We start from the raw sequence: 27,207 nt of genomic DNA, 5'->3' as shown, positions 1-27,207 counted from the left end.
CGTAGAGATCTCCTGCAACCAACTGCAGGGCGACTTTCTGTCACCTCTGACACACCCGTGACACTCCCCTTTCTTAGGTCTTCTTGGCAGCCAATTGGAATGAATATCATTCATGTCAATGTTCAAAGACCAGATTTACTGATGTGGACGTCCTGTTTTCAGGAGATACATGTGTCAGTTCTTATCATTGCCATTTTCATAAATTAATGGAGAAGCGGAGGAGACCTACTGCATGGATATAACCATACCCTATAAACAGTTCCTCCGCTTCACCTCTGAGATATGTAGTTTTTAGAGGGCATAAGTCATCTTTTCATTTTTTTTGTATCCACTCCTTTTGCACAAAAAAAGCACCAAAAATTGTATGTGTGAATTGATCTTACATATACAGTGCACTCACCTGGGTCTATTAAGCAGGAGCTCTCTGCACAGTCTGTCCGTCTCATTGTTCCATGACTTACGAAGAGAGTCTCCAGCTTCCAGCAACTGCTTAATGTCATCCTGAAGTCCCGTAATCATCTGAGAGAAGAGATTGATAGAGGTCATACTCTTAAAGCTGAAAATAAAAAGAGTATTTCCTCTTCAGAAAAAAAAAAAGAAGACTTTTCTTAGTTTTGAAGCCGTACGTATTAAATGTTTGCACCATGATCAGTGTAGTCCAACATGTCCTGTCATATGTAAAAATGTAAAATGAACCATCGAACTGTATAATAGTGATCACACGTCACCAATTACCATGAGCGAGACAGTCACCTGATGATATGCTTTAATTTCACTCCTCATCTCCTGGTTCTGAAGACACATCCTCTTCACTGACAGAGGTAGAGACTCAAGATGTTGCTGGGAACAACAAAAAAAATGTTAGAGAATATTTTCTAGTGTGCAAATCAGGATAAAATATGCTGACCAGACACTGAACAAGCAGGAGTTGCAGGGAAATCAAGATAAAATATGCTAACCAGACACTGAACAAGCAGGAGTTAGGCTATGTGTCCATGTAGCGTTTTTGCGGCGTTTTTACGGCCGCGAAAACGCTTGTAAAACTGCCTGCCATGCAAAGCAATGTGAATTCGGATGTGCTGTGCACATGATGCGCTAATAAGCGCCGAATTCGCATTGTGTTGCAAAACGCAGCATGACCATTTCTACCACGATTACGCCGCAAACTCGCGGCCATTGAGGAACATTGAAACGCAGCAAACCCGCAGGTATATGTGGATTTGCTGTGTTTCAATTAAATTCAATGGCCGTGAATTTGCAGCGTAATCGCGGTGCGTGTGGTACCCGGGATGAAGAGGAGACTACAACTCCTCTTCATCCTGGCTACCACACCGTGAAAAAAAGAAATAAAAAAGTTAAAAATAAAAAAACCTGTATACTCTCCGGTCTTCTCCCGGCCGCGTCCTCTCTCCTCCGCGTCCCGCGGTGTACTTGCAGGACCTGCGGTGACGTCATTTAGTCAGCTGATGGTCACGCGACCACTGACGTCAGCGGTCAGGTGATGGTCGCGTGACCATCAGCTGACTAAATGACGTCACAGCCGGTCCTGCCAGTACACCGCAGGACGCCGAGGAGAGAGGATCGCCGCCGGGAGGAGACTGGAGAAGTGAGTATACAGGGTTTTTTTATTTTTAACTTCTTAATTTTTTTTTTTTTTTTACTATAGATGCAGCATTTAAAGCATCTAAGTTGGTCACACAATATAAATCCATGCCGGTTGCATGGATTTATATTGTGTGACCAACTTGTCAAGCACTTTTCAAGTGATGCTAAAATCGCTTGGAAAAGTGCTTGAAAAAACGCATGCGAAAACGAATGTAAAAACGCTGAAAAAAAGCTTCTCTCTGGCAGAAAAAACGCATGTAAATCTGCATGCGTTTTTTTTTTTTGCCAGAGACAGGCAAAAACGCTCTGCATCAAATCTGCTACGTGGGCACATAGCCTTACTGGGAAATCAAGATAAAATATGCTGAACAGATACTAAATAAGCAGGAATTGCCAGGAAATCAAGATACAATATGCTGACCAGACACTGAACAAGCAGAAGTTGCTAAGAAATCAAGATAGAATACTCTGACCAGACACTGAACAAGCAGGATTTGCTGGGAAATCAAGATAAATATGCTGACCAGACACTGAACAAGCAGGAGTTGCCAGGAAATCAAGATACAATATGCTGACCAGACACTGAACAAGCAGTTGTCAGGAAATCAAGATACAATATGCTGACCAGACAATGAACGAGCAGGAATTGCTAGGAAATCATTATAAAATATGCTGACCAGACATTAAACAAGCAGGAGTTGCTAGGAAATCATTATAAAATATGCAGACCAGACATTGAGCAAGCAGGAGTTACTGGGAAATCAAGATAAAATATGCTGAACAGACATTGAACAAGCAGGAGTTGCTGGGAAATCAAGATACAATATGCTGACCAGACACTGAACAAGCAGGAGTTACTGGGAAATCAAGATACAATATGCTGACCAGACACTGAACAAGCAGGAGTTGCTGGGAAATCAAGATACAATATGCTGACCAGACATTGAACAAGCAGGAGCTTCTATGAGTCTTACAAAGTTTCTCCATCCCTATTTAAAAAAAAAAAAAGTATAATCACTTACCCATCCCACCTCACACTACTTGTAGCATTGCCCGGCTCCCTGCTGATTTTTTTTAATCTTTTTCTAGTCATATAGACATGTGACTTGGTCAGTGCTGTTGTTGGGTTTTCAGTGGTCAGGTGCCCATCTTCACTGACAGCACAGATACAGGCCAGGGACATGGGCAACACTAGGAGAGGAGCGGCAGGGGATTGCTAAGGGAGTACACATTATTTCTTTCTTTTTTTTTCACCATGCTATTTCACTCAATTAAAAAAAAAGAAAGAAAGTGGACAACCCTGAATCCAGCAGAATCGTGAGTGCATCTCGGGATACAATTAAAGAATAATACGTGATGTAACCCCAGATCAGAACAGGAGAAAAGTCATTCAAAGTGTTTGTAAAGTGACTCAACAATATATAAAGATTATGTTGAGACGTAAACTGTAAAATCCCATCTGCAAACTGCTAAATGTTTAATAAGGACCCGTCACTATGTGGAGTGTCCAGCAAGACAACGCTTGGGGGTCACCTTATTTTATATATTGTTTCCCCACACACCTTCACTGCCCTGTATACCGGCCATGTAGGATTACTTATTTGTCACATTACTGGCTGAGAAGCAGCACATGAGCAAACACTCCGGCATGTGCCCTATATAGCAATTTATGAAAAGTGATGACCCCCCTCTGGCATAGAGTAGAGGAGCTGTATTTACTTCTGTATATACAGCCCCATTCGGAGGTATATTTTTAGTATCATAGCGATAATCATGTAATAGATCACAATGAAATGCCCATAACTGGCGAACCGCTATGATGTATGGATATAGTTCTAATAATGTGTATGTTGTTTTCATGTATCTATCTACATAGCTGAGATAGTGCCACCTTCACCTACTGTGCGGTGCTGCAGACTCGCTCCTATGGAGTCTCACTTCGCATTGCAGTGCAAATGGCAATGGCGCATCTGTGAGCGGCGGTAAACCTTACTGACCAATTGGGAGAAATCATTTGGCTCCTTTTTTGGAGTGATTCTGGAAGATTTACACGAGGGAAGAATGCAGCTTTAAGAACAGACTCAGCACGGACACAGCATGGTGCATGCCAGACATAGCTCCAGGAACAGAGGAGATCCCCTGATATCAGCAGCGACAACAGAGTCTTTCCTGTCGTGTCAGGAACTCCGGTGCTTTTACTACTCGGCCTTTATAGAAAGCTATCCCCGAACCCCCGATATTTAGAAATCATGCACGACATATACTATCATAGTGTATACACTGCCTATACACTGCTAGGGTCCGTCCATGTCACCCTAGCTCAAGAAATGTGTCAAGCTGCACTGATGTAGGAATACACGTATGTACAGTGGATATAAAAAGTCTATACCCCTGTTAAAATGCCAGGTTTTTGTCAAGTAAAATAAATCATGCCAAGAAGAATCACTTCAGAACTTTTTCTACCTTAAATGTCACCCATAATCTGTACAAATCCATTGAGAAACTAACTGAAATCATTTTGAGGGGGGAAAAAAAAAAAAAACTAAAATAATGTGGTTGCATAAGTGTGAACACCCGCTTATAATTGGGGATGTGAATGTGTTCAGAATTAGCCATTCACATTTCCACTCCTGTTACATAGTAGTCAGTGCACAGTTGCCATCATTTACAAAGATTATGAGTAATCCAATATAAAGTTTTGCTGTTCTAGGAAAATTTTCCTGACATTTTCTTATTTGCATTTTATATCAAAGCCAGTGTCCATATACAGCTGACAACTCAGCAAAGGGATCTTATTGTTGAAAGTTATCAGTCAAGAGTAGGGTACAAAAACCTTTCCAAAGCATTAGATTTACCATAGAACAATGTGAAGACGGTCATCAAGATGTGGCTTAAGTTTGGCATAACAGTGACATTACCTAGACTGGACATCCCTCAAAAATTAATGAGAAGACAAGAAGAAAATTAGTCCAGGAGGTTGCCAAGAGGTAATATTATACAAACTGCAGGGATTTCTGGCAAATACTGGTTGTGTATTGCATGTGACAACAATCTTTCGTATTCTTTATATGTCTTGTCTGTGTGGCAGAGTGGCAAGATAGAAGCCTTTTTTTTATTTTACAAACAAAAACATTCAAGCCCGAATATGTTTTGCCAAAACCTACATCAAGTTTGCCAAAAGCATGTGGGAAAACGTGTTATGGACTGACGAGACTAAGACTGAACTTTTTGTCCATAATTTCAAGTGGCATGTTTGGCACAAAGTCTACACTGCGCATCACCAAAATAACACCATACCCTCAGTGAAGCATGGCGGAGGCAGCATTATGCTTTGGGGCAGCTTTTCAGCTGCAAGAACTGCAGCTTTAGTCATGGTGGAGAATATTATGAAGAGTTACAAATTTCAGCCAATTTTGCAACAAAACCTACAGGTCTCTGTTAAAAAGCTGAAGAGGAACTTCACCATTCAGCGTGATAATGACCATAAGCATATCTCCAAAATCAACACAAGAATGGCTTCATCAGAAGAAGATTAAAGCTTTTGAATCGCTCAGCCAGAACCCAGACCTGAATCCAATAGAAAGGGAGGGAGCGCACGCGCCCTAAGCACAGTGCCCGGGAAGATGCGCGCAGTGCGCGCCTTAGCAGCAGAGGAACAGGAAGACGCTGGACTGGGACCGCGGCAGTGAGGGGAACGGCGTCTCTGCCTGACAGGAGGCAGAGACGCCGATGCTACAGGAAAAAGTTGTGAAATGATTCTTCTACATGACAAAAAAACAGAGGTGTGTAGACTTCTTACCTCTCTCTCTATATATATATATATATATATATATATATATATATATATATATATACACACATACAGTGCCTACAAGTAGTATTCAACCCCCTGCAGATTTAGCTGGTTTGATAAGATGCAAATAAGTTAGAGCCTTCAAACTGCAAACGAGAGTAGGTTTTATGAACAGAAGCATAAATCTTACAAACCAAAAAGTTATGTTGCTCAGTTGAATTTTATTAAATTTTAAACATAAAAGTGTGGGTCAATTATTATACAACCCCTATGTTTAATATTTTGTGGAATAACCCTTGTTTGCAATTACAGCTAATAATCGTCTTTTATAAGACCTGATCAGGCCGGCACAGGTCTGTGGAGTTATCTTGGCCCACTCCTCCATGCAGATCTTCTCCAAGTTATCTAGGTTCTTTGGGTGTCTCATGTGGACTTTATTCTTGAGCTCCTTCCACAAGTTTTCAATTGGGTTAAGGTCAGGAGACTGACTAGGCCACTCCAACACCTTGACTTTTTCCCTCTTGAACCAGGCCTTGGTTTTCTTGGCTGTGTGCTTTGGGTCGTTGTCTTGTTGGAAGATGAAATTACGACCCATCTTAAGATCCTTGATGGAGGAGCGGAGGTTCTTGGCCAAAATCTCCAGGTAGGCCATGCTATCCATCTTCCCATGGATGCGGACCAGATGGCCAGGCCCCTTGGCTGAGAAACAGCCCCACAGCATGATGCTGCCACCACCATGCTTGACTGTAGGGATGGTATTCTTGGGGTCGTATGCAGTGCCATCCAGTCTCCAAACGTCACGTGTGTGGTTGGCACCAAAGATCTCGATCTTGGTCTCATCAGACCATAGAACCTTGAACCAGTCTGTCTCAGAGTCCTCCAAGTGATCATGAGCAAACTGTAGACGAGCCTTGACATGACGCTTTGAAAGTAAAGGTACCATACAGGCTCGTCTGGAACGGAGACCATTGCGGTGGAGTACGTTACTTATGGTATTGACTGAAACCAATGTCCCCACTGCCATGAGATCTTCCCGGAGCTCCTTCCTTGTTGTCCTTGGGTTAGCCTTGACTCTTCGGACAAGCCTGGCCTCGGCACGGGAGGACACTTTCAAAGGCTGTCCAGGCCGTGGAAGGCTAACAGTAGTTCCATAAGCCTTCCACTTACGGATGATGCTCCCAACAGTGGAGACAGGTAGGCCCAACTCCTTGGAAAGGGTTTTGTACCCCTTGCCAGCCTTGTGACCCTCCACGATCTTGTCTCTGATGGCCTTGGAATGCTCCTTTGTCTTTCCCATGTTGACCATGTCTGAGTGCTGTTCACAAGTTTGGGGAGGGTCTTAAATAGTCAGAAAAGGCTGGCAAAAGAGATCTTTAATCCACACATGTGAAGCTCATTATTCTTGGTGCCTGAACTACTTCTTAATACTTTAGGGGGCCAAACAGAATTCTTGTGGTTTGAGGGGTTGAATAATAAATGACACGCTGAATTAACTTTTAACGTTTTAAAAAAAACAAAAAGAAAATTTGCTGCAGTGCATTTCCCACTTCCAGGCTGATCTACAGTACAAATGTCACAATGCCAAGTTAATTCCGCATGTGTCAACCAGCTAAATCTGCAGGGGGTTGAATACTACTTGTAGGCACTGTATAAATACATATATATATATATATATATATATATATATATATATATATATATACACACAGTACAGACCAAAAGTTTGGACACACCTTCTCATTTAAAGATTTTTCTGTATTTTCATGACTATGAAAATTGTACATTCACACTGAAGGCATCAAAACTATGAATTAACACATGTGGAATTATATACTTAACAAAAAAGTGTGAAACAACTGAAAATATGTCTTATGTTCTAGGTTCTTCAAAGTAGCCACCTTTTGCTTTCATGACTGCTTTGCACACTCTTGGCATTCTCTTGATGAGCTTCAAGAGGTAGTCACCGGAAATGGTTTTCACTTCACAGGTGTGCCCTGTCAGGTTTAATAAGTGAGATTTCTTGCCTTATAAATTGGGTTGGGACCATCAGTTGTGTTGTGCAGAAGTCAGGAGGATACACAGCTGATAGTCCTACTGAATAGACTGTTAGAATTTGTATTATGGCAAGAAAAAAGCAGCTAAGTAAAGAAAAACGAGTGGCCATCATTACTTTAAGAAATGAAGGTCAGTCAGTCCGAAAAATTGGGCAAACTTTGAAAGTGTCCCCAAGTGCAGTTGCAAAAACCATCAAGCGCTACAAAGAAACTGGCTCACATGAGGACAGCCCCAGGAAAGGAAGACCAAGAGTCACCTCTGCTTCTGAGGATAAGTTTATCCGAGTCACCAGCCTCAGAAATCGCAGGTTAACAGCAGCTCAGATTAGAGACCAGGTCAATGCCACACAGAGTTATAGCAGCAGACACATCTCTACAACAACTGTTAAAAGGAGACTTTGTGCAGCAGGCCTTCATGGTAAAATAGCTGCTAGGAACCACTGCTTAGGACAGGCAACAAGCAGAAGAGACTTATTTGGGCTAAAGAACACAAGGAATGGACATTAGACCAGTGGAAATCTGTGCTTTGGTCTGATGAGTCCAAATTTGAGATCTTTGGTTCCAACCACCGTGTCTTTGTGCGACGCAGAAAAAGTGAACGGATGGACTCTACATGCCTGGTTCCCACCGTGAAGCATGGAGGAGGAGGTGTGATGGTGTGGGGGTGCTTTGCTGGTGACACTGTTGGGGATTTAACCAAAATTGAAGGCATACTAAACCAGCATGGCTACCACAGCATCTTGCAGCGGCATGCTATTCCATCCCGTTTACGTTTAGTTGAACCATCATTTATTTTTCAACAGGACAATGACCACAAACACACCTCCAGGCTGTGTAAGGGCTATCTGACCAAGAAGGAGAGTGATGGGGTGCTACGCAAGATGACCTGGCCTGCACAGTCACCAGACCTGAACCCAATCGAGATGGTTTGGGGAGAGCTGGACCGCAGAGTGAAGGCAAAAGGGCCAACAAGTGCTAAGCATCTCTGGAACTCCTTCAGGATTGTTGGAAGACTATTTCCAGTGACTACCTCTTGAAGCTCATCAAGAGAATGCCAAGAGTGTGCAAAGAAGTCATCAAAGCAAAAGGTGGCTACTTTGAAGATCCTAGAATATAAGACATATTTTCAGTTGTTTCACACTTTTTTGTTAAGTATATAATTCCACATGTGTTAATTCATAGTTTTGATGCCTTCAGTGTGAATGTACAATTTTCATAGTCATGAAAACACAGAAAAATCTTTAAATGAGAAGGTGTGTCCAAACTTTTGGTCTGTACTGTATATATATATATATATATATATATATATATATATATATATATATATATATACACATACATATACACAAGAAAAAGAATGGAGGCAGCACTCAAACTGATGATGAAAAATTTGTCTTTTAATAGCCCATGTGGCTGTGCAACGTGAAAAAGGTCCATATCTTGGGACCGAAACGTTGCACAGCCACATGGGCTATTAAAACACAATTTTTTCATCATCAGTTTGAGTGCTGCCTCCATTCTTTTTCTTGGATATTCAAAGGACTGGTGTGTACCTGGGGGGGCTTTGCACCTTTTTTCAAAAAAAATCTTTTTCTTGTGCTGCTTTAAATCTATTTTTTTTGACTATATACACATATACATATATACACTGCTCAAAAAATAAAGGGAACACTTAAACAGCAGAATATAACTCCAAGTAAATCAAACTTCTGTGAAATCAAACTGTCCACTTAGGAAGCAACACTGATTGACAATCAATTTCACATGCTGTTGTGCAAATGGAATAGACAATAGATGGAAATTATTGGCAATTATCAAGACACCCTCAATAAAGGAGTGGTTCTGCAGGTGGGGACCACAGACCACATCTCAATACCAATGCTTTCTGGCTGATGTTTTGGTCACTTTTGAATGTTGGTTGTGCTTTCCCACTCGTGGTAGCATGAGACGGACTCTACAACCCACAGAAGTTGCTGAGGTAGTGCAGCTCATCCAGGATGGCACATCAATGCGAGCTGTGGCAAGAAGGTTTGCTGTTTCTGTCAGCGTAGTGTCCAGAGTCTGGAGGCGCTACTAGGAGACAGGCCAGTACACCAGGAGACGTGGAGGGGGCCGTAGGAGGGCAACAACCCAGCAGCAGGATCGCTATCCGCCTTTGTGCAAGGAGGAACAGGAGGAGCACTGCCAGAGCCCTGCAAAATGACCTCCAGCAGGCCACAAATGTGCATGTGTCTGCACAAACGGTTAGAAACCGACTCCATGAGGGTGGTATGAGGGCCTGACGTCCACAGATGGGGGGTTGTGCTCACAGCCCAACACCGTGCAGGACACTTGGCATTTGCCACAGAACACCAGAATTGGCAAAGCCGCCTCTAGCGCCCTGTGCTCTTCACAGATGAAAGCAGGTTCACACTGAGCACATGTGACAGACGTGACAGAGTCTGGAGACGCCGTGGAGAGCGATCTGCTGCATACAACATCCTTCAGCATGACCGGTTTGGCAGTGGGTCAGTAATGGTGTGGGGTGGCATTTCTTTGGAGGACTGCACAGCCCTCCATGTGCTCGCCAGAGGTAGCCTGACTGCCATTAGGTACCGAGATGAGATCCTCAGACCCCTTGTGAGACCATATGCCGGTGCGGTTGGCCCTGGGTTCCTCCTAATGCAGGACAATGCCAGACCTCATGTGGCTGGAGTGTGTCAGCAGTTCCTGCAAGATGAAGGCATTGAAGCTATGGACTGGCGCGCCTGTTCCCCAGACCTGAATCCGATTGAGCACATCTGGGACATCATGTCTCGCTCCATCCACCAACGTCACGTTGTACCACAGACTGTACAGGAGTTGGCGGATGCTTTAGTCCAGGTCTGGGAGGAGACCCCACAGGAGACCATCCGCAACCTCATCAGGAGCATGCCCAGGCGTTGTAGGGAGGGCATACAGGCACGTGGAGGCCACACACAATACGGAGCCTCATTTTGACTTGTTTTAAGGACATTACATCAAAGTTGGATCAGCCTGTAGTGTGTTTTTCCACTTTAATTTTGGGGGTGACTCCAAATCCAGGCCTCCATTGGTTAATAAATTTGATTTCCATTGATGATTTTCGTGTGATTTTGTTGTCAGCACATTCAACTTTGTACAGAACAAAGTATTCAATGAGAATATTTCATTCATTCAGATCTAGGATGTGTTATTTGAGTGTTCCCTTTATTTTTTTTGAGCAGTATATATATATATATATATATATATATATATATATATATATATATATATATATATACAGGGTGGTCCAAAAGTAGGTGGATAGAAAGTGTAATAAGGTTATGAAGGGGGACATTTATCACACATGGTGAAAAGTGAAACTGGCTCAGTTGCCCTTACCAACCAATCAGATTCCACTTTTCATTCCTCACAAAGTTTATAGTCGAAAACCAAAAAGTGTCAGTGATTTGAAAAATGACATAAGAGATGCATTTCAAGAAATTAATACCCAAAGAGACTTGTGCAAAAAAGTTTCTTGAAGCGTAAGAGGCCGACTTCAAAGCTGTGCAAATTGTAATGGAAAACAGTTTGAGCACCTGCGTTGATAAAATTTAAGGGCTTTTGTATTATTGTTCAGAATAAAATTTAATTGTCAATGTTATGCTTGTGTTAGTAAATATAATTTTATATATAAATCAAAATAAATGTTATTATTTTCTGGCCACCTACTTTTGGACCACCCTGTATATATATATATATATATATATATATATATATATATATATATATATATATATATATATAATGACTTGCCAAATTGGGAATATCTCTTTAATCGTTGTGGAATGATTAAAGGGATATTCCCAATTTGGCAAGTTGTCACCTATCCACAAGATAGGCGGTAACTAGCTGATCGCTGGGGTTCTGAATGCTGGGACCCCCATCGATACCAATAATGGGGCTCTAAAATTAACCAGTGACTGGGCATGCGCTCACCTTCTATGATCCTGCCATGTTAGGAATAGCCCTTTGAAATCTTGTTCGACTGCAATATAATGGTGCAATGGTATAAAGGTCTGCACTGTGATAATGTTTGAAGACCAATTCCCAATTATTTGTTGATTATAAATATCCTTTCTCCCATTCTATGGTCATTTATATATTTGTCACGTCAGTTGCAAAATGAGTTGTATTTCAATGTAATGGTATACACAGTAGCTCTATGTACTACCACTATTACAAGAGGTTTTTATGTCTTCTTCAGCTTTTTTCTACATTGTGAATAACAGGACTGTACTCATGGAGTGGGGGTTCACCCTACAGCAACATTACCCTTGTTCAAGGTCTTCTAGAAGAGCCTCTCTCCTCCATCAAGAGAGGCTTATGTAACAGTTATCACTATATATGAGCAATAGCAATAGATTGAGCACAATGCACTGTAGTCTGGTGACTTTATTAGGTAAGTCTCTGTGAAAAAAAACCTTGGTATCACTCACCTTCACTACACCCTGGAGAACACCGTCCTTCACTTTCTGATGACTTTCCAACAACTTTTCAATCTCTGTCTGAGCCAACGCTTCCACATCAGCCGCCTGATCCTGGTGAAGGACATGAAAGGGAAAAGTCACAAATGCTTAAAGCAGCAGAAAATCCATAATGGATGACATTTTAAGAAGCCTTATCCATATGCTGTAGGCACTAGAATGGTGAGGTGTGCTTTCTTTGTATCCTAGCCTTTAGTAACAAAGTGTCAAATCGACATGTAAACATTGTGGTCAATCACAGGCTGCAGCGTTCCCATGTGGCCATAAGTCATAGTTTAACCCAGAGTATAGAGTATTTCTTTGTGAAGTTAGAATCCCCCATTATATGTGCAGTGGTCTGTCCCACTGATGCATCACTGCAGAAGAGACCGGTGCACAGAGAGTAAGGGGGGGGGGTCTGACTATAGTAAATATCACATGGTGAGGCCAGATAGCTGAACATTAAATCTAATGCTTCTCACCTGATGCAGATCACATAATATACGTATCTGTCTCTCGAGCTCTGCGGCCTGAAGGGTTTTCATAGAATGGCCCCGGTCTCGGTAATCTCGCAGTTGTTTAAGATCTTTCTGGGCTTCTTGAATCTTTTCTTCACAATTCTGCAGCTGACAATGCACTACTGAAATTGACAGAACAGGTTTTCATTCTTTAAGGCTACTTTTACACTGTTTTTGTCAGCCTTTTGTGGCTGGTTGAAAAATAAAAATGTAAATTTCATCAGTTTTTTTTAAATCCTATGGACAAGTCTATAGAAAGACATGTAGGAAAAAAAGTCATACATACAGCATGCTGGATCCATACTAGTAGAAATGCAACAAAAAAGGCATAAAAAACCTCAACATTTTCCTATTGACCACTTGACAATAAATGGCGTGGTAACAAAACGTGGTAATGAATGGCAGGAATAATGCTACCTGTAATTGCACTGCAAAAAAATTATGACTTTATCACTATTAGCGTAAAGTGCAAACGCAGAGAAGACAGAATATAGGTTGTGTCCCTTTAAGAACATCTGGATGTGTAGTCAAATGTTGAAAAATAGACATTAAAGGGTTAATCCCTGTGAAGGATCACAGCCAGGGGTGTCATATTTCAACCCCACCCGCTTTCTTGCCTCCTATCGCCCAGATAATTACACGATTGGCCGATGATTAGTGGAGGAGGCCACAGGCTGTTTGCACCAATAGGCCGGTTATCAGAAAACTAACAGTGGGCGTATGGTATATACACCTCTGCTTCCAACAAATGGAATGTGTGTATATACCCCCAGTACAGTCACTGTGAACTCCACGATAATCCAAGAAAGAGTATTAGCTGCCGCCAACAGTCATTTTTACCGGCTCACTGGAGGCCTGGTAGGTAGCATATGGCTTTGAGGCACAGTTTACGGAACAAAAGGAACAGAACATTTTATATTTAATCCAAAATGAGGCAGTGTTTATAAAAAAATATACAAAAGTTTTAACAAAGGGGATAAAACAATACAGCATATACAATTACAGAAAATAAAAGGGATTAATAAAAGAACTTACTACACCGCTGACAGAGATGAATCAACTTAGCCGAAGGAGAGCGCTTCGCTTGGGGACGTTCAGTGAATGGGATTCATTCATACATGACGTGTATCTCTCTGTAGGAACCCAGATCATAATTCGGCTTGATCTTTTATCAGCCCCTGAGTTACAGCCACACCCCTCGTTCCTGTGATGACCTCACGTGGGCTGGGTTGTGGGCTGTCCTCAGCCCTTCAGGATTTTATGAAATTCCCAACTTATGCGATAACTCCTCTCTGGATGATTGCAGATGTTAGAGATCGCCCCCATATTTTTGGGGGGATTTTACCATTACCCAGAGACCAAACATGACCTGGCTGTTGTCAGCTGTCTTCCCATTACTGATTTGTGGCTGATAGGCAGGGATTACAGTTATGAGAAAATATGCATCTTCTTCCCTAATAAGCTCTGAAACTGAAAATGTATGTCTCATCAATACCGGATCCATACACACCCCGATATTCCTATCTTTTCCTCGATGCAGGTTCGACTGGCTGCAGATGTAATATTTCCCTTAAAGGGATAATGTTTTCCTGGGGACAAAAGGCTTCTTCCACTTCCGTGTCTATGTGTAAACATATGTCCCAACCCTCTGAAAAGACTTTTCCTGTCTCAATTATAACTCTTTGCTTACACACAAAACACAGCCCCTTTAGTACTGCCGGGGTCTTTTGTCCTAAAAGGAGCTCTTGCATGTTAATTAAGATGGTTCACTATCCAACTACATCTAATTTCCTACTTGTCAAATGGACATTCTACATATAGGCAGCTTAGATTGCAAGCTCTTTTCCGACTGCTAATCTGTGTGATAGAGGAGGAGGGAGGAGGGGAGATGAATGTCCCTGCACTACAGTAACTGCAGAGATTTTTAATATTTCTATGACATTCCCAAATTAACAAATTATTCCCTATCCTCAGGATAGGGAATAACTTGCTGATCGCTGGGTGTCCGACCTCGGGAACCCCTAGAGATTCTGAGATCTGAGCTCTATAACTATGAAAACGTGGTACTGCAGGCCTGGGCTGAATGGAGCAGAGGTGTGTATGCTCCATCTTTGCTCTAATAATTATCTGTCGGGCTGCCAGAGAAAGTGGAGTATAACGCTCGACTATTTCCATCAGCCCCATTTACAGTGGATGGAGTGGATGCTCTACTTAAGACGGAGTTCGGATGTGCCACATTCTAGAGGTTTCAGAGCTCCGTTCTTGGGATTGTTGTAGGGTCCCGGCCTTCCCCTATTTGACTGTTGTTGCAACTGTGGGGATATGACAGCTATATATGACCGTACCTCTACTGGTGAACACTCTACATTTACTCCCTGGGTGCAGTGAATTCCTCTGCGATGCGGAGCTGAAATCCTTCATTTTACGAGGGCTCATGTTACTGTGTTTACAGCGGTTAGGGAATGAGCTCAGTTTAGGTTTTTGAGAAAGGTTTACAGTTTACAGATGGCTGCCAAGTGCTGATTCCTTGAGAGGTCCTGAGCTGTAATAACAACAGTCCTGGTAGGTGGCAAACACTCATCTCAATCACCTGCCGCAGTCACAGGACTCCGATAACAGGGTTTCATTTAATAGGCACTTACAAATCAAGGAATTCGAACATGGCTATGTGTTTCTTAGTCTTACAGATGGACAATTCAGATGTTTTCAAATTTCTGTTTTAACCTCTTAAGAACACAGCTTTTTTTGTATTGAATAAAATGTAACCCCACTTTTTTGTTTTTGGGCTTTCTTTTTACCATTATATTAAGATCCATAACTTTTTTAATTTTTTCTGTCGACATAATCATATGAGATTTTTTTTTATTGCGGGATGAGTTTGTAGTTTTGAATGATATCATTCACTTTACCATATAATGTACAGAAAAATGGGAAAAAAAATTATAAGTGGGATGGAATTGAAAGAAAACCCCAGAAATTCCACCTTTGTTTTTATGACATTCAATCTTTTCAACATTTTGTAACCCTTGGGGACTTGAACCTGAAGTGTATTGTAAAATTGGTGATCAACTATAAAGCACAGCCACAGTGTCACAGGGACACCGCGACAGAGAGGGGCCAGAAGACCGTGGTGTCTGGTTTCACGTACTCCTGCATTGGTTAGAAGTACTTCACTATCTTATTAAACAATGCAGGTTTTCTCCTTGCTAGCAGTGCAGGGGTTAATCTGTTCAGTTGAAGCTTCTGGAGCTTTCCTGCTTAGATGTTCTCAGCTGTTCAGTGTTGGCCACTCCCCTCAGCTTTATATGCTCGCCTCTGGCACTTAGGGGTTGCCAGTGTTCTTACTGCCTGGTTATGGAGTTGGAGGTGTAGTTCGTGGTTTGGAGTTGGCGTTTTGTCAGGAGACCATTGCTTGGAGTTTTATCTGTGTACACATCATCCTCATCCTCTCCTATTTGGTTTGTCTTTCCTTTAACTCCTCTGTGTCCTACTCTGTTGTTTGGTGTGTGAATTTTGTATGTTTGGTATTTTTTCATTTATCCCTGTCCATCTTCCCTTGTTTGCCTGGTTAGTGCGTTCCTATACACTTCAGCTTCCCACTAACCTGGGTGGGGGAGGGGACAGATAAGGGTTGATATAGGAGCATAGCAATGCACGTGAACTTGGCGTCTCCACCTTAAGGAGTAATCCGGGGGACAGCAATAGACTAGGGCGCCCCTAGTTCTATGGACATGGTTAGTACCCATAGTCCCAACACAAACGTGACACACAGGCTTGGCATCATAGTTATACAAACATGGCAGACATGGTAGCCTTCAGAAGGCCCCTGTGCTGCAACAACAACCAATCGGCACCATGTGATTGAGTCATGGGAAAAGGGGAGCCATGGGTGTCCAAAACAATCCCCTGTTCTTAACCCCTAAAATGCTGATGTCACGACTGACAACAGCACCCAAAAGGTTGGGATCAGAGCTAGCAAGCAGTTACTCTTGGGTGCGGCTGTATAACACAGCTGGCACCTGTACTGTACAGAGCACGCTCAGCTTTAGTCCCTATAGTAAGTGAGCACATCCACTGTAAATATTCTATAAAAGTTGCTAAGGGGTTAATAATTATTTTTTTGCTGCGGGAAGGGGCAAAGTTTTTGTTAACTGTTACCACTTTTGAATAACTAAAAAAAGTTAATTAATAAAGATAAGTATTTTTTTAAAAGACAATATAGGATTTTTTGTCCATACATTTTTAATTAGTCCCACTAATCCTCATTTGATTCCTTCAATAGGACATTGTAATAATAGTATATTGCAGTGCATTTACCTGTCAGTGTTACAAACTCAGAAGCCATTGTCATGCCTGTGGCTGCCATGGTAATCTATGAGCACCTGGCATTCACATAACATCAAGTAACAATGGGCTAAAAGATGGAGTCCTCTCCCTGTGTAAAGCCACATAAGTGCGGTGATCAGCACATAATAGGGTTAAACACCCAGTACCAGCGTACGTTACATGGGCTCTCATCCTGACCATCTTCTGCCCCTGCAGGTAAGTGACTTTTGCATCTTTTCTAATAATCCAGCACTTATCAGATCTCAATGATGACAGATAAAGGATTTTTTCTGTACACTTATTGCTATTTATAAAGAAAATACAGGACTTAGCGGACCCTCACCATTCACACGTTCCTCGCTCATTTCCCTGGTCACCTCCAGATCCCGTTGAGACTCTCGAGTTTGATGTTCGGTCCATATCTGTACTGCGCGGATATTACTCTAAGGGGAGATAAAGAAACCAGATTTAAGGCCCCGTCACACTTAGCGACGCTGCAATGATCCCGACAATGATACGACCTGTCAGGGATCGTTGCTGCGTCGCTATGTGGTCGCTGGTGAGCTGTCAAACAGGCAGGCTCACCAGCGATCAGGGGAGCAGCGACATCGTGGAAAGAATCTTTCCATGATGTCCTGCTCCTGGTTACCAGCCTGCTGAAGCAGGAGCAGGCTGGTAACCATGGTAAACATCGGGTTACTAGGGGCACACGCGCACCTAGTAACCCGTTGTTTATCATGGTTACCACTCTGCTACAGTGAGCGGGAGGTTACCGCTCACTTTAGCAGGCTGGTAACCATGGTAAACATCGGGTTACTAGGGGCACACGCGCACCTAGTAACCCGTTGTTTATCATGGTTACGAGCCTGCTAAAGTGAGCGGTAACCTCCCGCTCACTGTAGCAGAGTGGTAACCATGATAAACAACGGGGTTACTAGGCGCGCGTGTGCCCCTAGTAACCCGATGTTTACCATGGTTACCAGCCTGATCGCTGCTCCCGCTGGTCACACACAGCGATGTGTGCTGACGAGCGGGAGGGCAACGACCAAAAAATGGTCCAGGACACTTTGCAGCGATCAGCGACCTCACAGCAGGGGCCTGATCGTTGCAAAGTGTCACACATAGCGACATCGCTGGTGAGGTCGCTGTTGCGTTACCAAAACCGTGACACAGCAGCGATCTCGCTATGTGAGACGGGGGCTTTAGCCACCCACCACCACCACCTTGTCTTCCACATGGTCAAGTCTCAGTAGCTGTGAGTCTGGACCGCATATACCTCACCATGAACCTCTTTCCTCCCACCATGCTGAGTGCCCAGAGACAACTGATCCCACACTTGGACACTCCGAAGAGCTGTTCACTTTCCCACTTATAGATTCGGGCCTATGTACACAGAAGATATTTATCTTGTTTCTGCTATAATAGTCGCAAAGGCAGCAGTCACGCTTGGACCTTGTGCTATAGGAGCTGCTGTAAAAGAAAATCATGCTCAATGTAGAGGTCAAGATGTAGTGATAATGCTAAAAAAAAAGCTAATTTACCAAATTCAGCCCTCACACTCACCCCTGCCCTGTCATACTGCTGGAGTTGTAGGGTGGCGCTCTTCATAGCCTCATCTTCGACCCCCATGATTCGTCTCATCATGGAGGCATTCTCCTCCTCTAGGCGCTTGCACTGGGAATTCAGGCTAGACAAGGACTGTGTAGTATATGTCTGGAAGTGGAAGTGAAATACAGATATAGACATATAGAGAAATGTAATAATAAACCTGCGCACGGTATAGTATAAAGGTACGGCCCCACAGAGAGAAAGCTGCATGGTCGAGTCGGCATACAGGTCACACCGGCTTTCAAATTGATTGCTCAGAATTGATTGTTCATGGCTTTTCAGTTTTGTGGGTAACCTTGCGGACGTTAACAATCATTTTATAACAATCAATGGGTGAGGTTTTTAGATGCATTGCAGATAAGCCTCGGCCATCCTCCTTAGGATCGTATCATCACGCTGAAGCCCTTATTAAATTAATAATTGGATTGACCGATGTACACCCGTATATTGTAGTTGCAGCAATGATGAGCCAGATATCAGCTCCTTTATTATTTTATATTCTTATAGAGGATCTCCACCTCAATATATAGGAAATATGACAGAAATAAGACCAATCACATAGAGTAAAGCACAAAGATTTTCAAGACTATGGCATGCTGGATGTCTCTCGTCATGACAATCCAGAACCACCCCCCCCCCCCTCTCCAATGGCAGTGCTCAAGTGCTGGCCAAGGAAGTTTGCATTGCTCTGGTCCCAGGGTCCTGACAACCTTTTTGCTCCCCTCTAGTATTCATCCTACATCTGTATGTGATAGAGAATATTTCCTGTCGTTCTGCTGCCACCTAGTGGCTGATATCCATACTGCATGCCCAAAGACAAATGGGCTGATATTGGCTACATGTATGGGAGTTGTTAGAAAGAAGAATAGAGGTGCCACCTCAGATAAACAGGCAGATAGATGGACACATACCAGCAAAACGGGGCCACCTCTTTTCAGTTTGCCTTTGGCCGTAACATAATTCTTGCTCAGCTGATAGTCTGCCGTCTTTTGTCGGGCTGTCTCTTTTGCAGGACTCTTAGCACCTGTGTGGAGTAAATGTATTATTTACAGGTTGCTATTTAGCCCCAGGGACTCCCTTTAGTTCTACAGGATTTTTAAGTCTCCTTCCACCATTTCAGCTGTCAGAAGGGTTTTCTTTTATTTCTCCTACACTATAAGAAGCACAGTCTTAATAATTGAATTCAGGCTTTCTGCCCCTCACCCCCGCCCCTGGTGTATGACATTCAGCTCCTCACTTTGTCGTCTGTTGTTACTAATATTTATGAAAGAATGGCTGATGGTAAAGAGCCCCCTTATACAAGCGCGGTCCTGTTATGGGACATTACTGGTGTAACAAGTCAGGTCCTGACATTCATTTCTTCCTAAATATTCCCCCATCACTTGTGAGTGATATTATTGGGAAGTGGAAGGAATCGCAACAACGCAGCCAGGACCAGGAGACCATGTAACGTTACACAGCGGGGTCACCGAGTGCTGAGGAGCAGAGAAGTCACCAACGCTCTGCTGACTCCATAACCGCAGAGTCCAGACCTCCACTTGTATCACCATGAGCACAAACCCTGCACCCCGGATGCTTCAAAGCCAAGCAGCTGCCTGCCGCCTTACATCACCAAGCACAATGCCAGCGTAGGATGGAGTGGTGTAAAGCCACAACTACTGGACTCTGGAGTAATGGACACATGTTCTGTGTAACGTGGACTTGTCCAAATACTTTTGCCTTCACAGTGTTATCCCCAGCGCTGAGGACCTACAGAGACATTTCCATCTACTTGTGTGACTGAGATCAGCACTTGCTCTTATGATTGCTGACTGCATGTGTTACATGGAAGCAATATACTCTCCAGATATCTCAGTATAACCTGTAATATTACCTGTAGAGTGCATGGGGCGAGGGACATGGTGGAAGGTTGCGTTCTTTGTACAGTCGGCACAGTGATGTCCACTTGCCATCAGCCGCTGAGACATGTTGTGATCCTGAAGATAAAGAATCATACAATGGATCATTCACTACATGTGATCACATCCAATAACCTTGACTACCAACTAAAGGTTTATCTATATTTTGTATCCCTTTCTATTAAACAGTTTATAGGCAGCTGAGGACTGTGGGAGTTGTAGTCTGATGAGAGTAAACATTCGGCTGAGGTTATAGGCAGTCGCCCATTAGACATGAGAGAAGCTGACAGCGATTCGCAGCTCTGCAGTGTTACATAACTCCATGTTCCCCTCTGCCTGTAGGCTGGCGTGTAATGTGTTTTTGTGGTGAGGTGCCCCATCCAGTGGATACTTGTGGTATTACAACGCTGTCAGTCACCTTGTGTCCCAGACGGTCAAGACAGGAAATTAGATTTCAATTTGTTCACAAAGAATATTGTCATCATGGGGGAGGCATATGGAACTGTCTAAAGGAAAAACTGTTATTATTGCCCATAGTAACCAATCACAGCATGAATTTTGCATTCTGCTCCGTAATTGATTGCTGATGGCAACAAAGACAATTTTACGTCACTCAAGACTGTCTCTGGGGGTGTTATGTCTGAAGAAATGGGTCATAGGAATCAACTATGTTGGCCAGTGGTTCATGGATGCTAAATAAAGAACTATACTTCAATCAAGATTCTGGATGTCAGAAATCTGTTCCTGCACTACAGCACAACCCTGTGTGCACAGTGTCTCTGAGGGTAGCTCCATCAGTCAGACAGTCTCTTGGGGGAATTACATTAGTCAGAGTGTCTCTGGGGTGATTATATCAGATTGTCTCTGATGGGTGGCAATGTCAATCAGACTGTCTCTTGTAGATATGTCAGTCATACTGTCTCTAGAGGATAGCTATGTCAGTCAGACTGTCTATACAGGTAAATGTCAGACTGTCTCTGGATGTAGATCTGTGAGTCAGACTGTCTCTTGTGGTAGATATGTCGGTCATTCTGTCTCTAGAGGATAGATATGTCAGTCAGACTGTCTATAGGGGTAAATGTCAGACTCTCTGGGGGTAGATCTGTGAGTCAGTCTGTCTCTTGTGGTAGATATGTCAGTCAGACTGTCCCTAGGGGGATAGCTATGTCAGTCAGACTGTCTACAGGGGTAATTGTCAGACTGTTTCTGGAGCGTAGCTACGTCAGTCAGACTGTCTATAGAGGTAAATTTCAGACTGTCTGTGGGGGTATACATGTCAGTCATACTCTCACTGGGGATAGATATGTTGATTGTGCAGTCTAAAGGAGTAGTTATATCAGTCCATACAATTTTTTATACCAGACTGTCCTTAGGGGTAGTTTTTTCAAACTGTTTATCTCTGAGAGTATCTTTATCAGTTCAGTTAGGCTGTCTCTTGGGGTAGTTACATCAGTTGGATTGCCTCTTGGTTGTGTCACACTGTTTCTAAAGGTCTTCATACACAAACTAATTTCAGACAAACGTGTCGATATTAACGAGTTCGGCCGACAGTCTAATGTGTATGGGGTCGCCGGACAAGTTTTCAGGAGAGATATTGATCGCACATGTCCGAATTTGGACTGCCGTTCACATTGTTCTTCCGTAGATAAGCCGACGTATCAGCCGGCGGCTTTCTCATAGAGAACACAAGAGAACTCGGCTGAATGAGCGCTCCTGTATATGGGAGAGTCGGCTAAGATGGCTGTCGGTCAAAGCATCGTTCAGCCGACAGCCATCCAATAAGTATGGCCCACTTTAACCCCTTAACAACCGCCGATACACATTAAAACAGTGGCCGTTAAGGGGCCTTATTCCCTCACTGCCATTTTAAAATGGCGATCGGGAAAAAGGCTGTAGGGACCCCAGAGTAGGAAAATCTCCGGGGTCTAAGCTACCGAGAGTAACAGAGACCCTGGAGAACATGATCAAGGCCGGATTTTCCAGTCCCCGATCACGTGATCGCTGTTATTATTCAATGAATAATGGCGATCACAAAAAAAAAAAACTGTGCCCGCTGTTAAAATAATTTCTCTCCTCTGACATGATATACACATCAGAGGAGAGAGAAATGATGTCCCCTGAACTCCCCCGGTACCTCTACCATCACTCAGTCCCTCCTGCTCCGTCCTTCGGCCTTCTACGTCACCTTCCTGTAAAAAAAATTGTGGGCGCATGCGCAGTGCGCCCGCCGAAATCTGCTGGCCGGTACCCGGCAACAATAGGAAATTTTTCCTATTGGTTCCTTTTGATCACTGGGATAGACCCTATTACAGTGATCAAAAGGAAAGAAATTGTAAATCAAATCCCCCTTTGTTAGATAAAAATGATAAAATAATTTTTTTTTTTCATTCTTTGCCGTTAGGGTTAGGGTTGGGGTTGAGTTAGGGTTGTGTTAGGTTTGGGGTTGGAGTTAGGGTTGGAATTTTTTCAAAAGTAAAAAAAAAAAATAATGATATGACTACTAGTGTTGAGCGCAAGTGCTCGCTACTCGAGTTTGCATCGGGTATGCACTGAGTATCGCGGGTCCTCGAGTGACATGCTCGAGTGCCCACCCCGCATGTTTCATGGTTACAGCCAAACAAAACATGCGCGGATTGCCTGCCATACACAGGCAATCCCTGCATGTTTTTTTGGGGGGTGTCTAACACCCACAAAATATGCGGGGCATGGACTCAAACACACGCGATACATGGTGCATACCCGAGTACCCGATGCAAAATCAAGTAGCGAGCACTTGCGCTCAAGACTAATGACGACGTATTCAATATGATGACCTAATGTTATCAAATTCTGTGTCGCACCTGTGGGTTCAAAATGTTCACTATACCCCTGGATAAAATCCTTGAGGGGTCTAGTTTCCAAAATGGGGTTACTTGTGGGGGGTTTCCACTGTTTAGGCACATCAGGGGCTCCCCAAATGCAACATGGCATTCGCTCTAGATTCCAGACAATTTTCCGCTCCTTCCCTTCTGAGCCCTGCCGTGGTTTTCCCCCATATATGGGGTATCGGCATGCTCAGGAGAAATTGCAAAACAAATTTTGTGGTCCTAAAGTTAAATTTTTGTTAAAAAAAAGTTAAATGTTCATTTTTTTTCCTTCCACATTGCTTCAGTTCCTGTGAAGCATGTGAAGGGTTAATAAACTTCTTGAATGTGGTTTTGAGCACCTTGAGAGGTGCAGTTTTTAGAATGGTGTCACTTTTGGGTATTTTCTGCCATATAGACCCCTCAAAGTCACTTCAAATGTCAAGTGGTCCCTAAAAAAAATGTTTTTTTTGTAAATCTTGTTGAAAAAATGAGAAATCACTGGGCAACTTTTAACCCTTCTAACTTCCTAACAAAAAAAAACTGATGCTTCAAAAAAATGTGCTGATATAAAGTAGACTTGTGGGAAATATTATTTATTAACCATTTTGTGTGACATATCTCTCTGATTTAAGGGCATAAAGGATTAAGGGTTTGAAAATTGTGAAATTTTTCATTTTTTCGCCAGATTTCCGTTTTTTTTCACAAATAAATGCACGTCATATCGAACAAATTTTACCACTATCATGAAGTACAATATGTCACGAAAAAACCATCTCAGAATCAGCGGGATCCGTTGAAGCGTTTCAAAGTTATTAACAAATAATGTGAAACTGGTCAGAATTGTAAAATTTGGCTTGGTCATTAAAGTCAAAATTGGCTCTATCACTAAGGGGTTAAGTCTGACTGTTTCTGGAGGTACTTAGGCCACTAGGGTGGTCTCTAGGGGAAGTTCTGTCAGGTTATATTCACATCGGTTTTGAATTTGTTTGTAATGGATCTAGGTGGGTATGAAGGCAGAAAAAAACAAAAACAGAAACCAAAGTGTCTGTTGTAAAGCGGATCTGTGTCAGACATCTGGTTACAAATGGAAACTTTAGTTTATGTTTCTTATCCGTTTCTGTTCCGTCCTTAACGTTACCCGTTTTTACTAGAGGCGTCTCTGTCACCTCTGGTGCTCCGAGAAGGGCAGTGCTCAAAAACAGATCTGTTAAACGAAAAGCCGAACAGGTGACCCTCCAATATGATTTCTTTCCCATAGTATTTACTGTTAAAAGAAAAAAATCTATTCTTTTGTACAGAAAAAATAAGTTGTGCAGAACAGGTTTTTTCTCTTCATCCAAAAAATGGTCAGAAAGGATTTTAGGGAAAAAAAAAACATTGGGTCCCGTAACGTAACGTTATATTTTTGTTATTTCTGCTCCTCGAATGGATAAAAAAAACAAACGGAAATGCAAAAAGATGTGAACACAGCCCAAGACTGCTGCTAGGAGGATTCATTTATGTAGGTCAGGCTGTCTCTGGGGGTAGTTATATCTGTAGACTGTCTCTGGGAGTAGTTATGTCTCTCAGACTGTCTCTGTGTGTCAGGCTGTCTCTGGGGGTAGTTATACATGTCAGGCTGTCTCTGGGGACAATTATATCTGTAGACTGTCTCTGGTGACAGTTATATCTGTAGACTGTCTCTGGGGGTAGTTATGTCTCTCAGACTGTCGCTGTGTGTCAGGCTGTCTCTGGGGGTAGTTATACATGTCAGGCTGTCACTGAGGGCAGTTATACGTGTCAGGCTGTCTCTGGGGACAATTATATCTGTAGACTGTCTCTAGGGGTAGTTATGTCTTGCAGACTGTCCCTAAAGGTAGTTATATGTGTCAGGCTGTCTCTGAGGGAAGTTATACGTGTCAGGCTGTCTATGAGGGCAGTTAAACGTGTCAGGCTGTCTATGAGGGCAGTTATATCTGTCAGGCTGTCTCTGAGGGTAGTTATATGTGTCAGGCTGTCTCTGCGGACAATTATATCTGTAGACTGTTTCTGGGGACAGTTATATCTGTAGAATGTCTCTGGGGGTAGTTATGTCTCTCAGACTGTCTCTGTGTGTCAGGCTGTCTCTGGAGGTAATTATATCTGTAGACTGTCTCTTGGGGGTAGTTATGTCTCTCAGACTGTCTCTGTGTCAGGCTGTCTCTTGGGGGTAGTTATGTCTCTCAGACTCTCTGTGTGTCAGACGGTCTCTGGGGGTAGTTATGTCTCTCAGACGGTCTCTGTGTGTCAGGCTGTCTCTGGGTGTAGTGATGTCTCTCAGACGGTCTCTGTGTGTCAGGCTGTCTCTGGGGGTAGTTATGTCTCTCAGACGGTCTCTGTGTGTCAGGCTGTCTTTGGGGGTAGTTATGTCTCTCAGACTGTCTCTGTGTGTCAGGCTGTCTCTTGGGGGTAGTTATGTCTCTCAGACTGTCTCTGTGTATCAGGCTGTCTCTGGGGTTAGTTATGTCTCTCAGACTCTCTGTGTGTCAGGCTGTCTCTGAGGGAAGTTATAAGTGTCAGGCTGTCTCTGGGTGTAGTGATGTCTCTCAGACGGTCTCTGTGTGTCAGGCTGTCTCTAGGGGTTGTTATGTCTCTCAGACGGTCTCTGAGTGTCAGGCTGTCTCTGGGGGTAGTTATGTCTCTCAGACTGTCTCTGTGTGTCAGGCTGTCTCTTGGGGGTAGTTATGTCTCTCAGACGGTCTCTGTGTGTCAGGCTGTCTCTGGGGGTAGTTATGTCTCTCAGACTCTCTGTGTGTCAGGCTGTCTCTTGGGAGTAGTTATGTCTCTCAGACTGTCTCTGAGTGTCAGGCTGTCTCTGAGTGTCAGGCTGTCTCTGGGGGTAGTTATGTCTCTCAGACGGTCTCTGTGTGTCAGGCTGTCTCTGAGGGTAGTTATGTCTCTCAGACTCTCTGTGTGTCAGGCTGTCTCTTGGGAGTAGTTATGTCTCTCAGACTGTCTCTGAGTGTCAGGCTGTCTCTGAGTGTCAGGCTGTCTCTGGGGGTAGTTATGTCTCTCAGACGGTCTCTGTGTGTCAGGCTGTCTCTGGGGGTAGTTATGTCTCTCAGACTGTCTCTGTGTGTCAGGCTGTCTCTTGGGGGTAGTTATGTCTCTCAGACGGTCTTTGTGTGTCAGGCTGTCTCTGGGGGTAGTTATGTCTCTCAGACTCTCTGTGTGTCAGGCTGTCTCTTGGGGGTAGTTATGTCTCTCAGACTGTCTCTGAGTGTCACGCTGTCTCTGGGGGTAGTTATGTCTCTCAGACTGTCTCTGTGTGTCAGGCTGTCTCTGAGGGAAGTTATAAGTGTCAGGCTGTCTCTGGGTGTAGTGATGTCTCTCAGACGGTCTCTGTGTGTCAGGCTGTCTCTGGGGGTAGTTATGTCTCTCAGACGGTCTCTGAGTGTCAGGCTGTCTCTGGGGGTAGTTATGTCTCTCAGACTGTCTCTGTGTCAGGCTGTCTCTTGGGGGTAGTTATGTCTCTCAGACTGTCTCTGAGTGTAAGGCTGTCTCTGAGTGTCAGGCTGTCTCTGGGGGTAGTTATGTCTCTCAGACTCTCTGTGTGTCAGGCTGTCTCTGGGGGTAGTTATGTCTCTCAGACGGTCTCTGTGTGTCAGGCTGTCTCTGGGGGTAGTTATGTGTCTCAGACGGTCTCTGTGTGTCAGGCTGTCTCTTGGGGGTAGTTACAGTCAGATGTCTGTAGACTGTACCCTCCAGCTGGCCTCTCGCCTTCCTCGCTCGCTTTGTGTCTGATTTTTCGGTCGTTTGCCCCTTTATTCTCCGCTCTAGCCTTAACAGTGTTAATCCGTTACCAAGGAAACAAGCTGACGTCATCAGCAGCCGCCATGTTACCACCCTCACATATAGGAGGTGTTCCAATATGGCCACTTATCCTTCCATGATAAGGCGCTGTCAGAAACTTCCTCGATGACGTGGAATAACCAGACTGGCCGGCAGGGGGAGCAGCGCGGCGCCCCAGATTCTTCAACTGCTGAAGCGGAAACATTACATTGACTGAGTAATGAACCTTACGCGAGTGAGAGCG

General features: G+C 43.5%; 1 protein-coding gene across 3 annotated transcripts in view; it reads right to left on the bottom strand.

Moving 5' to 3' along the window:
• The window catches only part of CUNH20orf96 (chromosome unknown C20orf96 homolog), a 31,816-nt gene extending 4,818 nt beyond the window's left edge, over positions 1–26,998 (bottom strand). Inside the window, exons 1-10 of one of the 3 annotated variants that reach the window (XM_073681027.1) lie at positions 26,873–26,998; positions 20,283–20,385; positions 19,321–19,433; positions 18,365–18,514; positions 17,145–17,244; positions 12,440–12,597; positions 11,931–12,032; positions 754–840; positions 401–519; positions 53–152 (exon numbers count right to left, since the gene is read on the bottom strand). In XM_073681027.1, the coding sequence (XP_073537128.1) occupies positions 116–152; positions 401–519; positions 754–840; positions 11,931–12,032; positions 12,440–12,597; positions 17,145–17,244; positions 18,365–18,514; positions 19,321–19,433; positions 20,283–20,376 (960 nt within the window). In that variant the 5' untranslated portion in view covers positions 20,377–20,385; positions 26,873–26,998 and the 3' untranslated portion in view covers positions 53–115. Of the gene's footprint in view, positions 1–52; positions 153–400; positions 520–753; positions 841–11,930; positions 12,033–12,439; positions 12,598–17,144; positions 17,245–18,364; positions 18,515–19,320; positions 19,434–20,282; positions 20,431–26,872 lie in introns of those variants that run through there. The other 2 variants (XM_073681028.1, XM_073681026.1) reach the window with 2 other exon arrangements.
• Positions 26,999–27,207: the final 209 nt, after the last annotated feature.

Source organism: Phyllobates terribilis, unplaced genomic scaffold, assembly GCF_046119375.1.
Source record: "Phyllobates terribilis strain yellow unplaced genomic scaffold, ASM4611937v1 Scaffold_5__5_contigs__length_657084704, whole genome shotgun sequence".
Taxonomy (NCBI): Eukaryota; Metazoa; Chordata; class Amphibia; order Anura; family Dendrobatidae; genus Phyllobates; species Phyllobates terribilis.
Note: the sequence above shows the minus strand (reverse complement) of the source record. Positions and strands in the feature narration are given on the sequence as shown.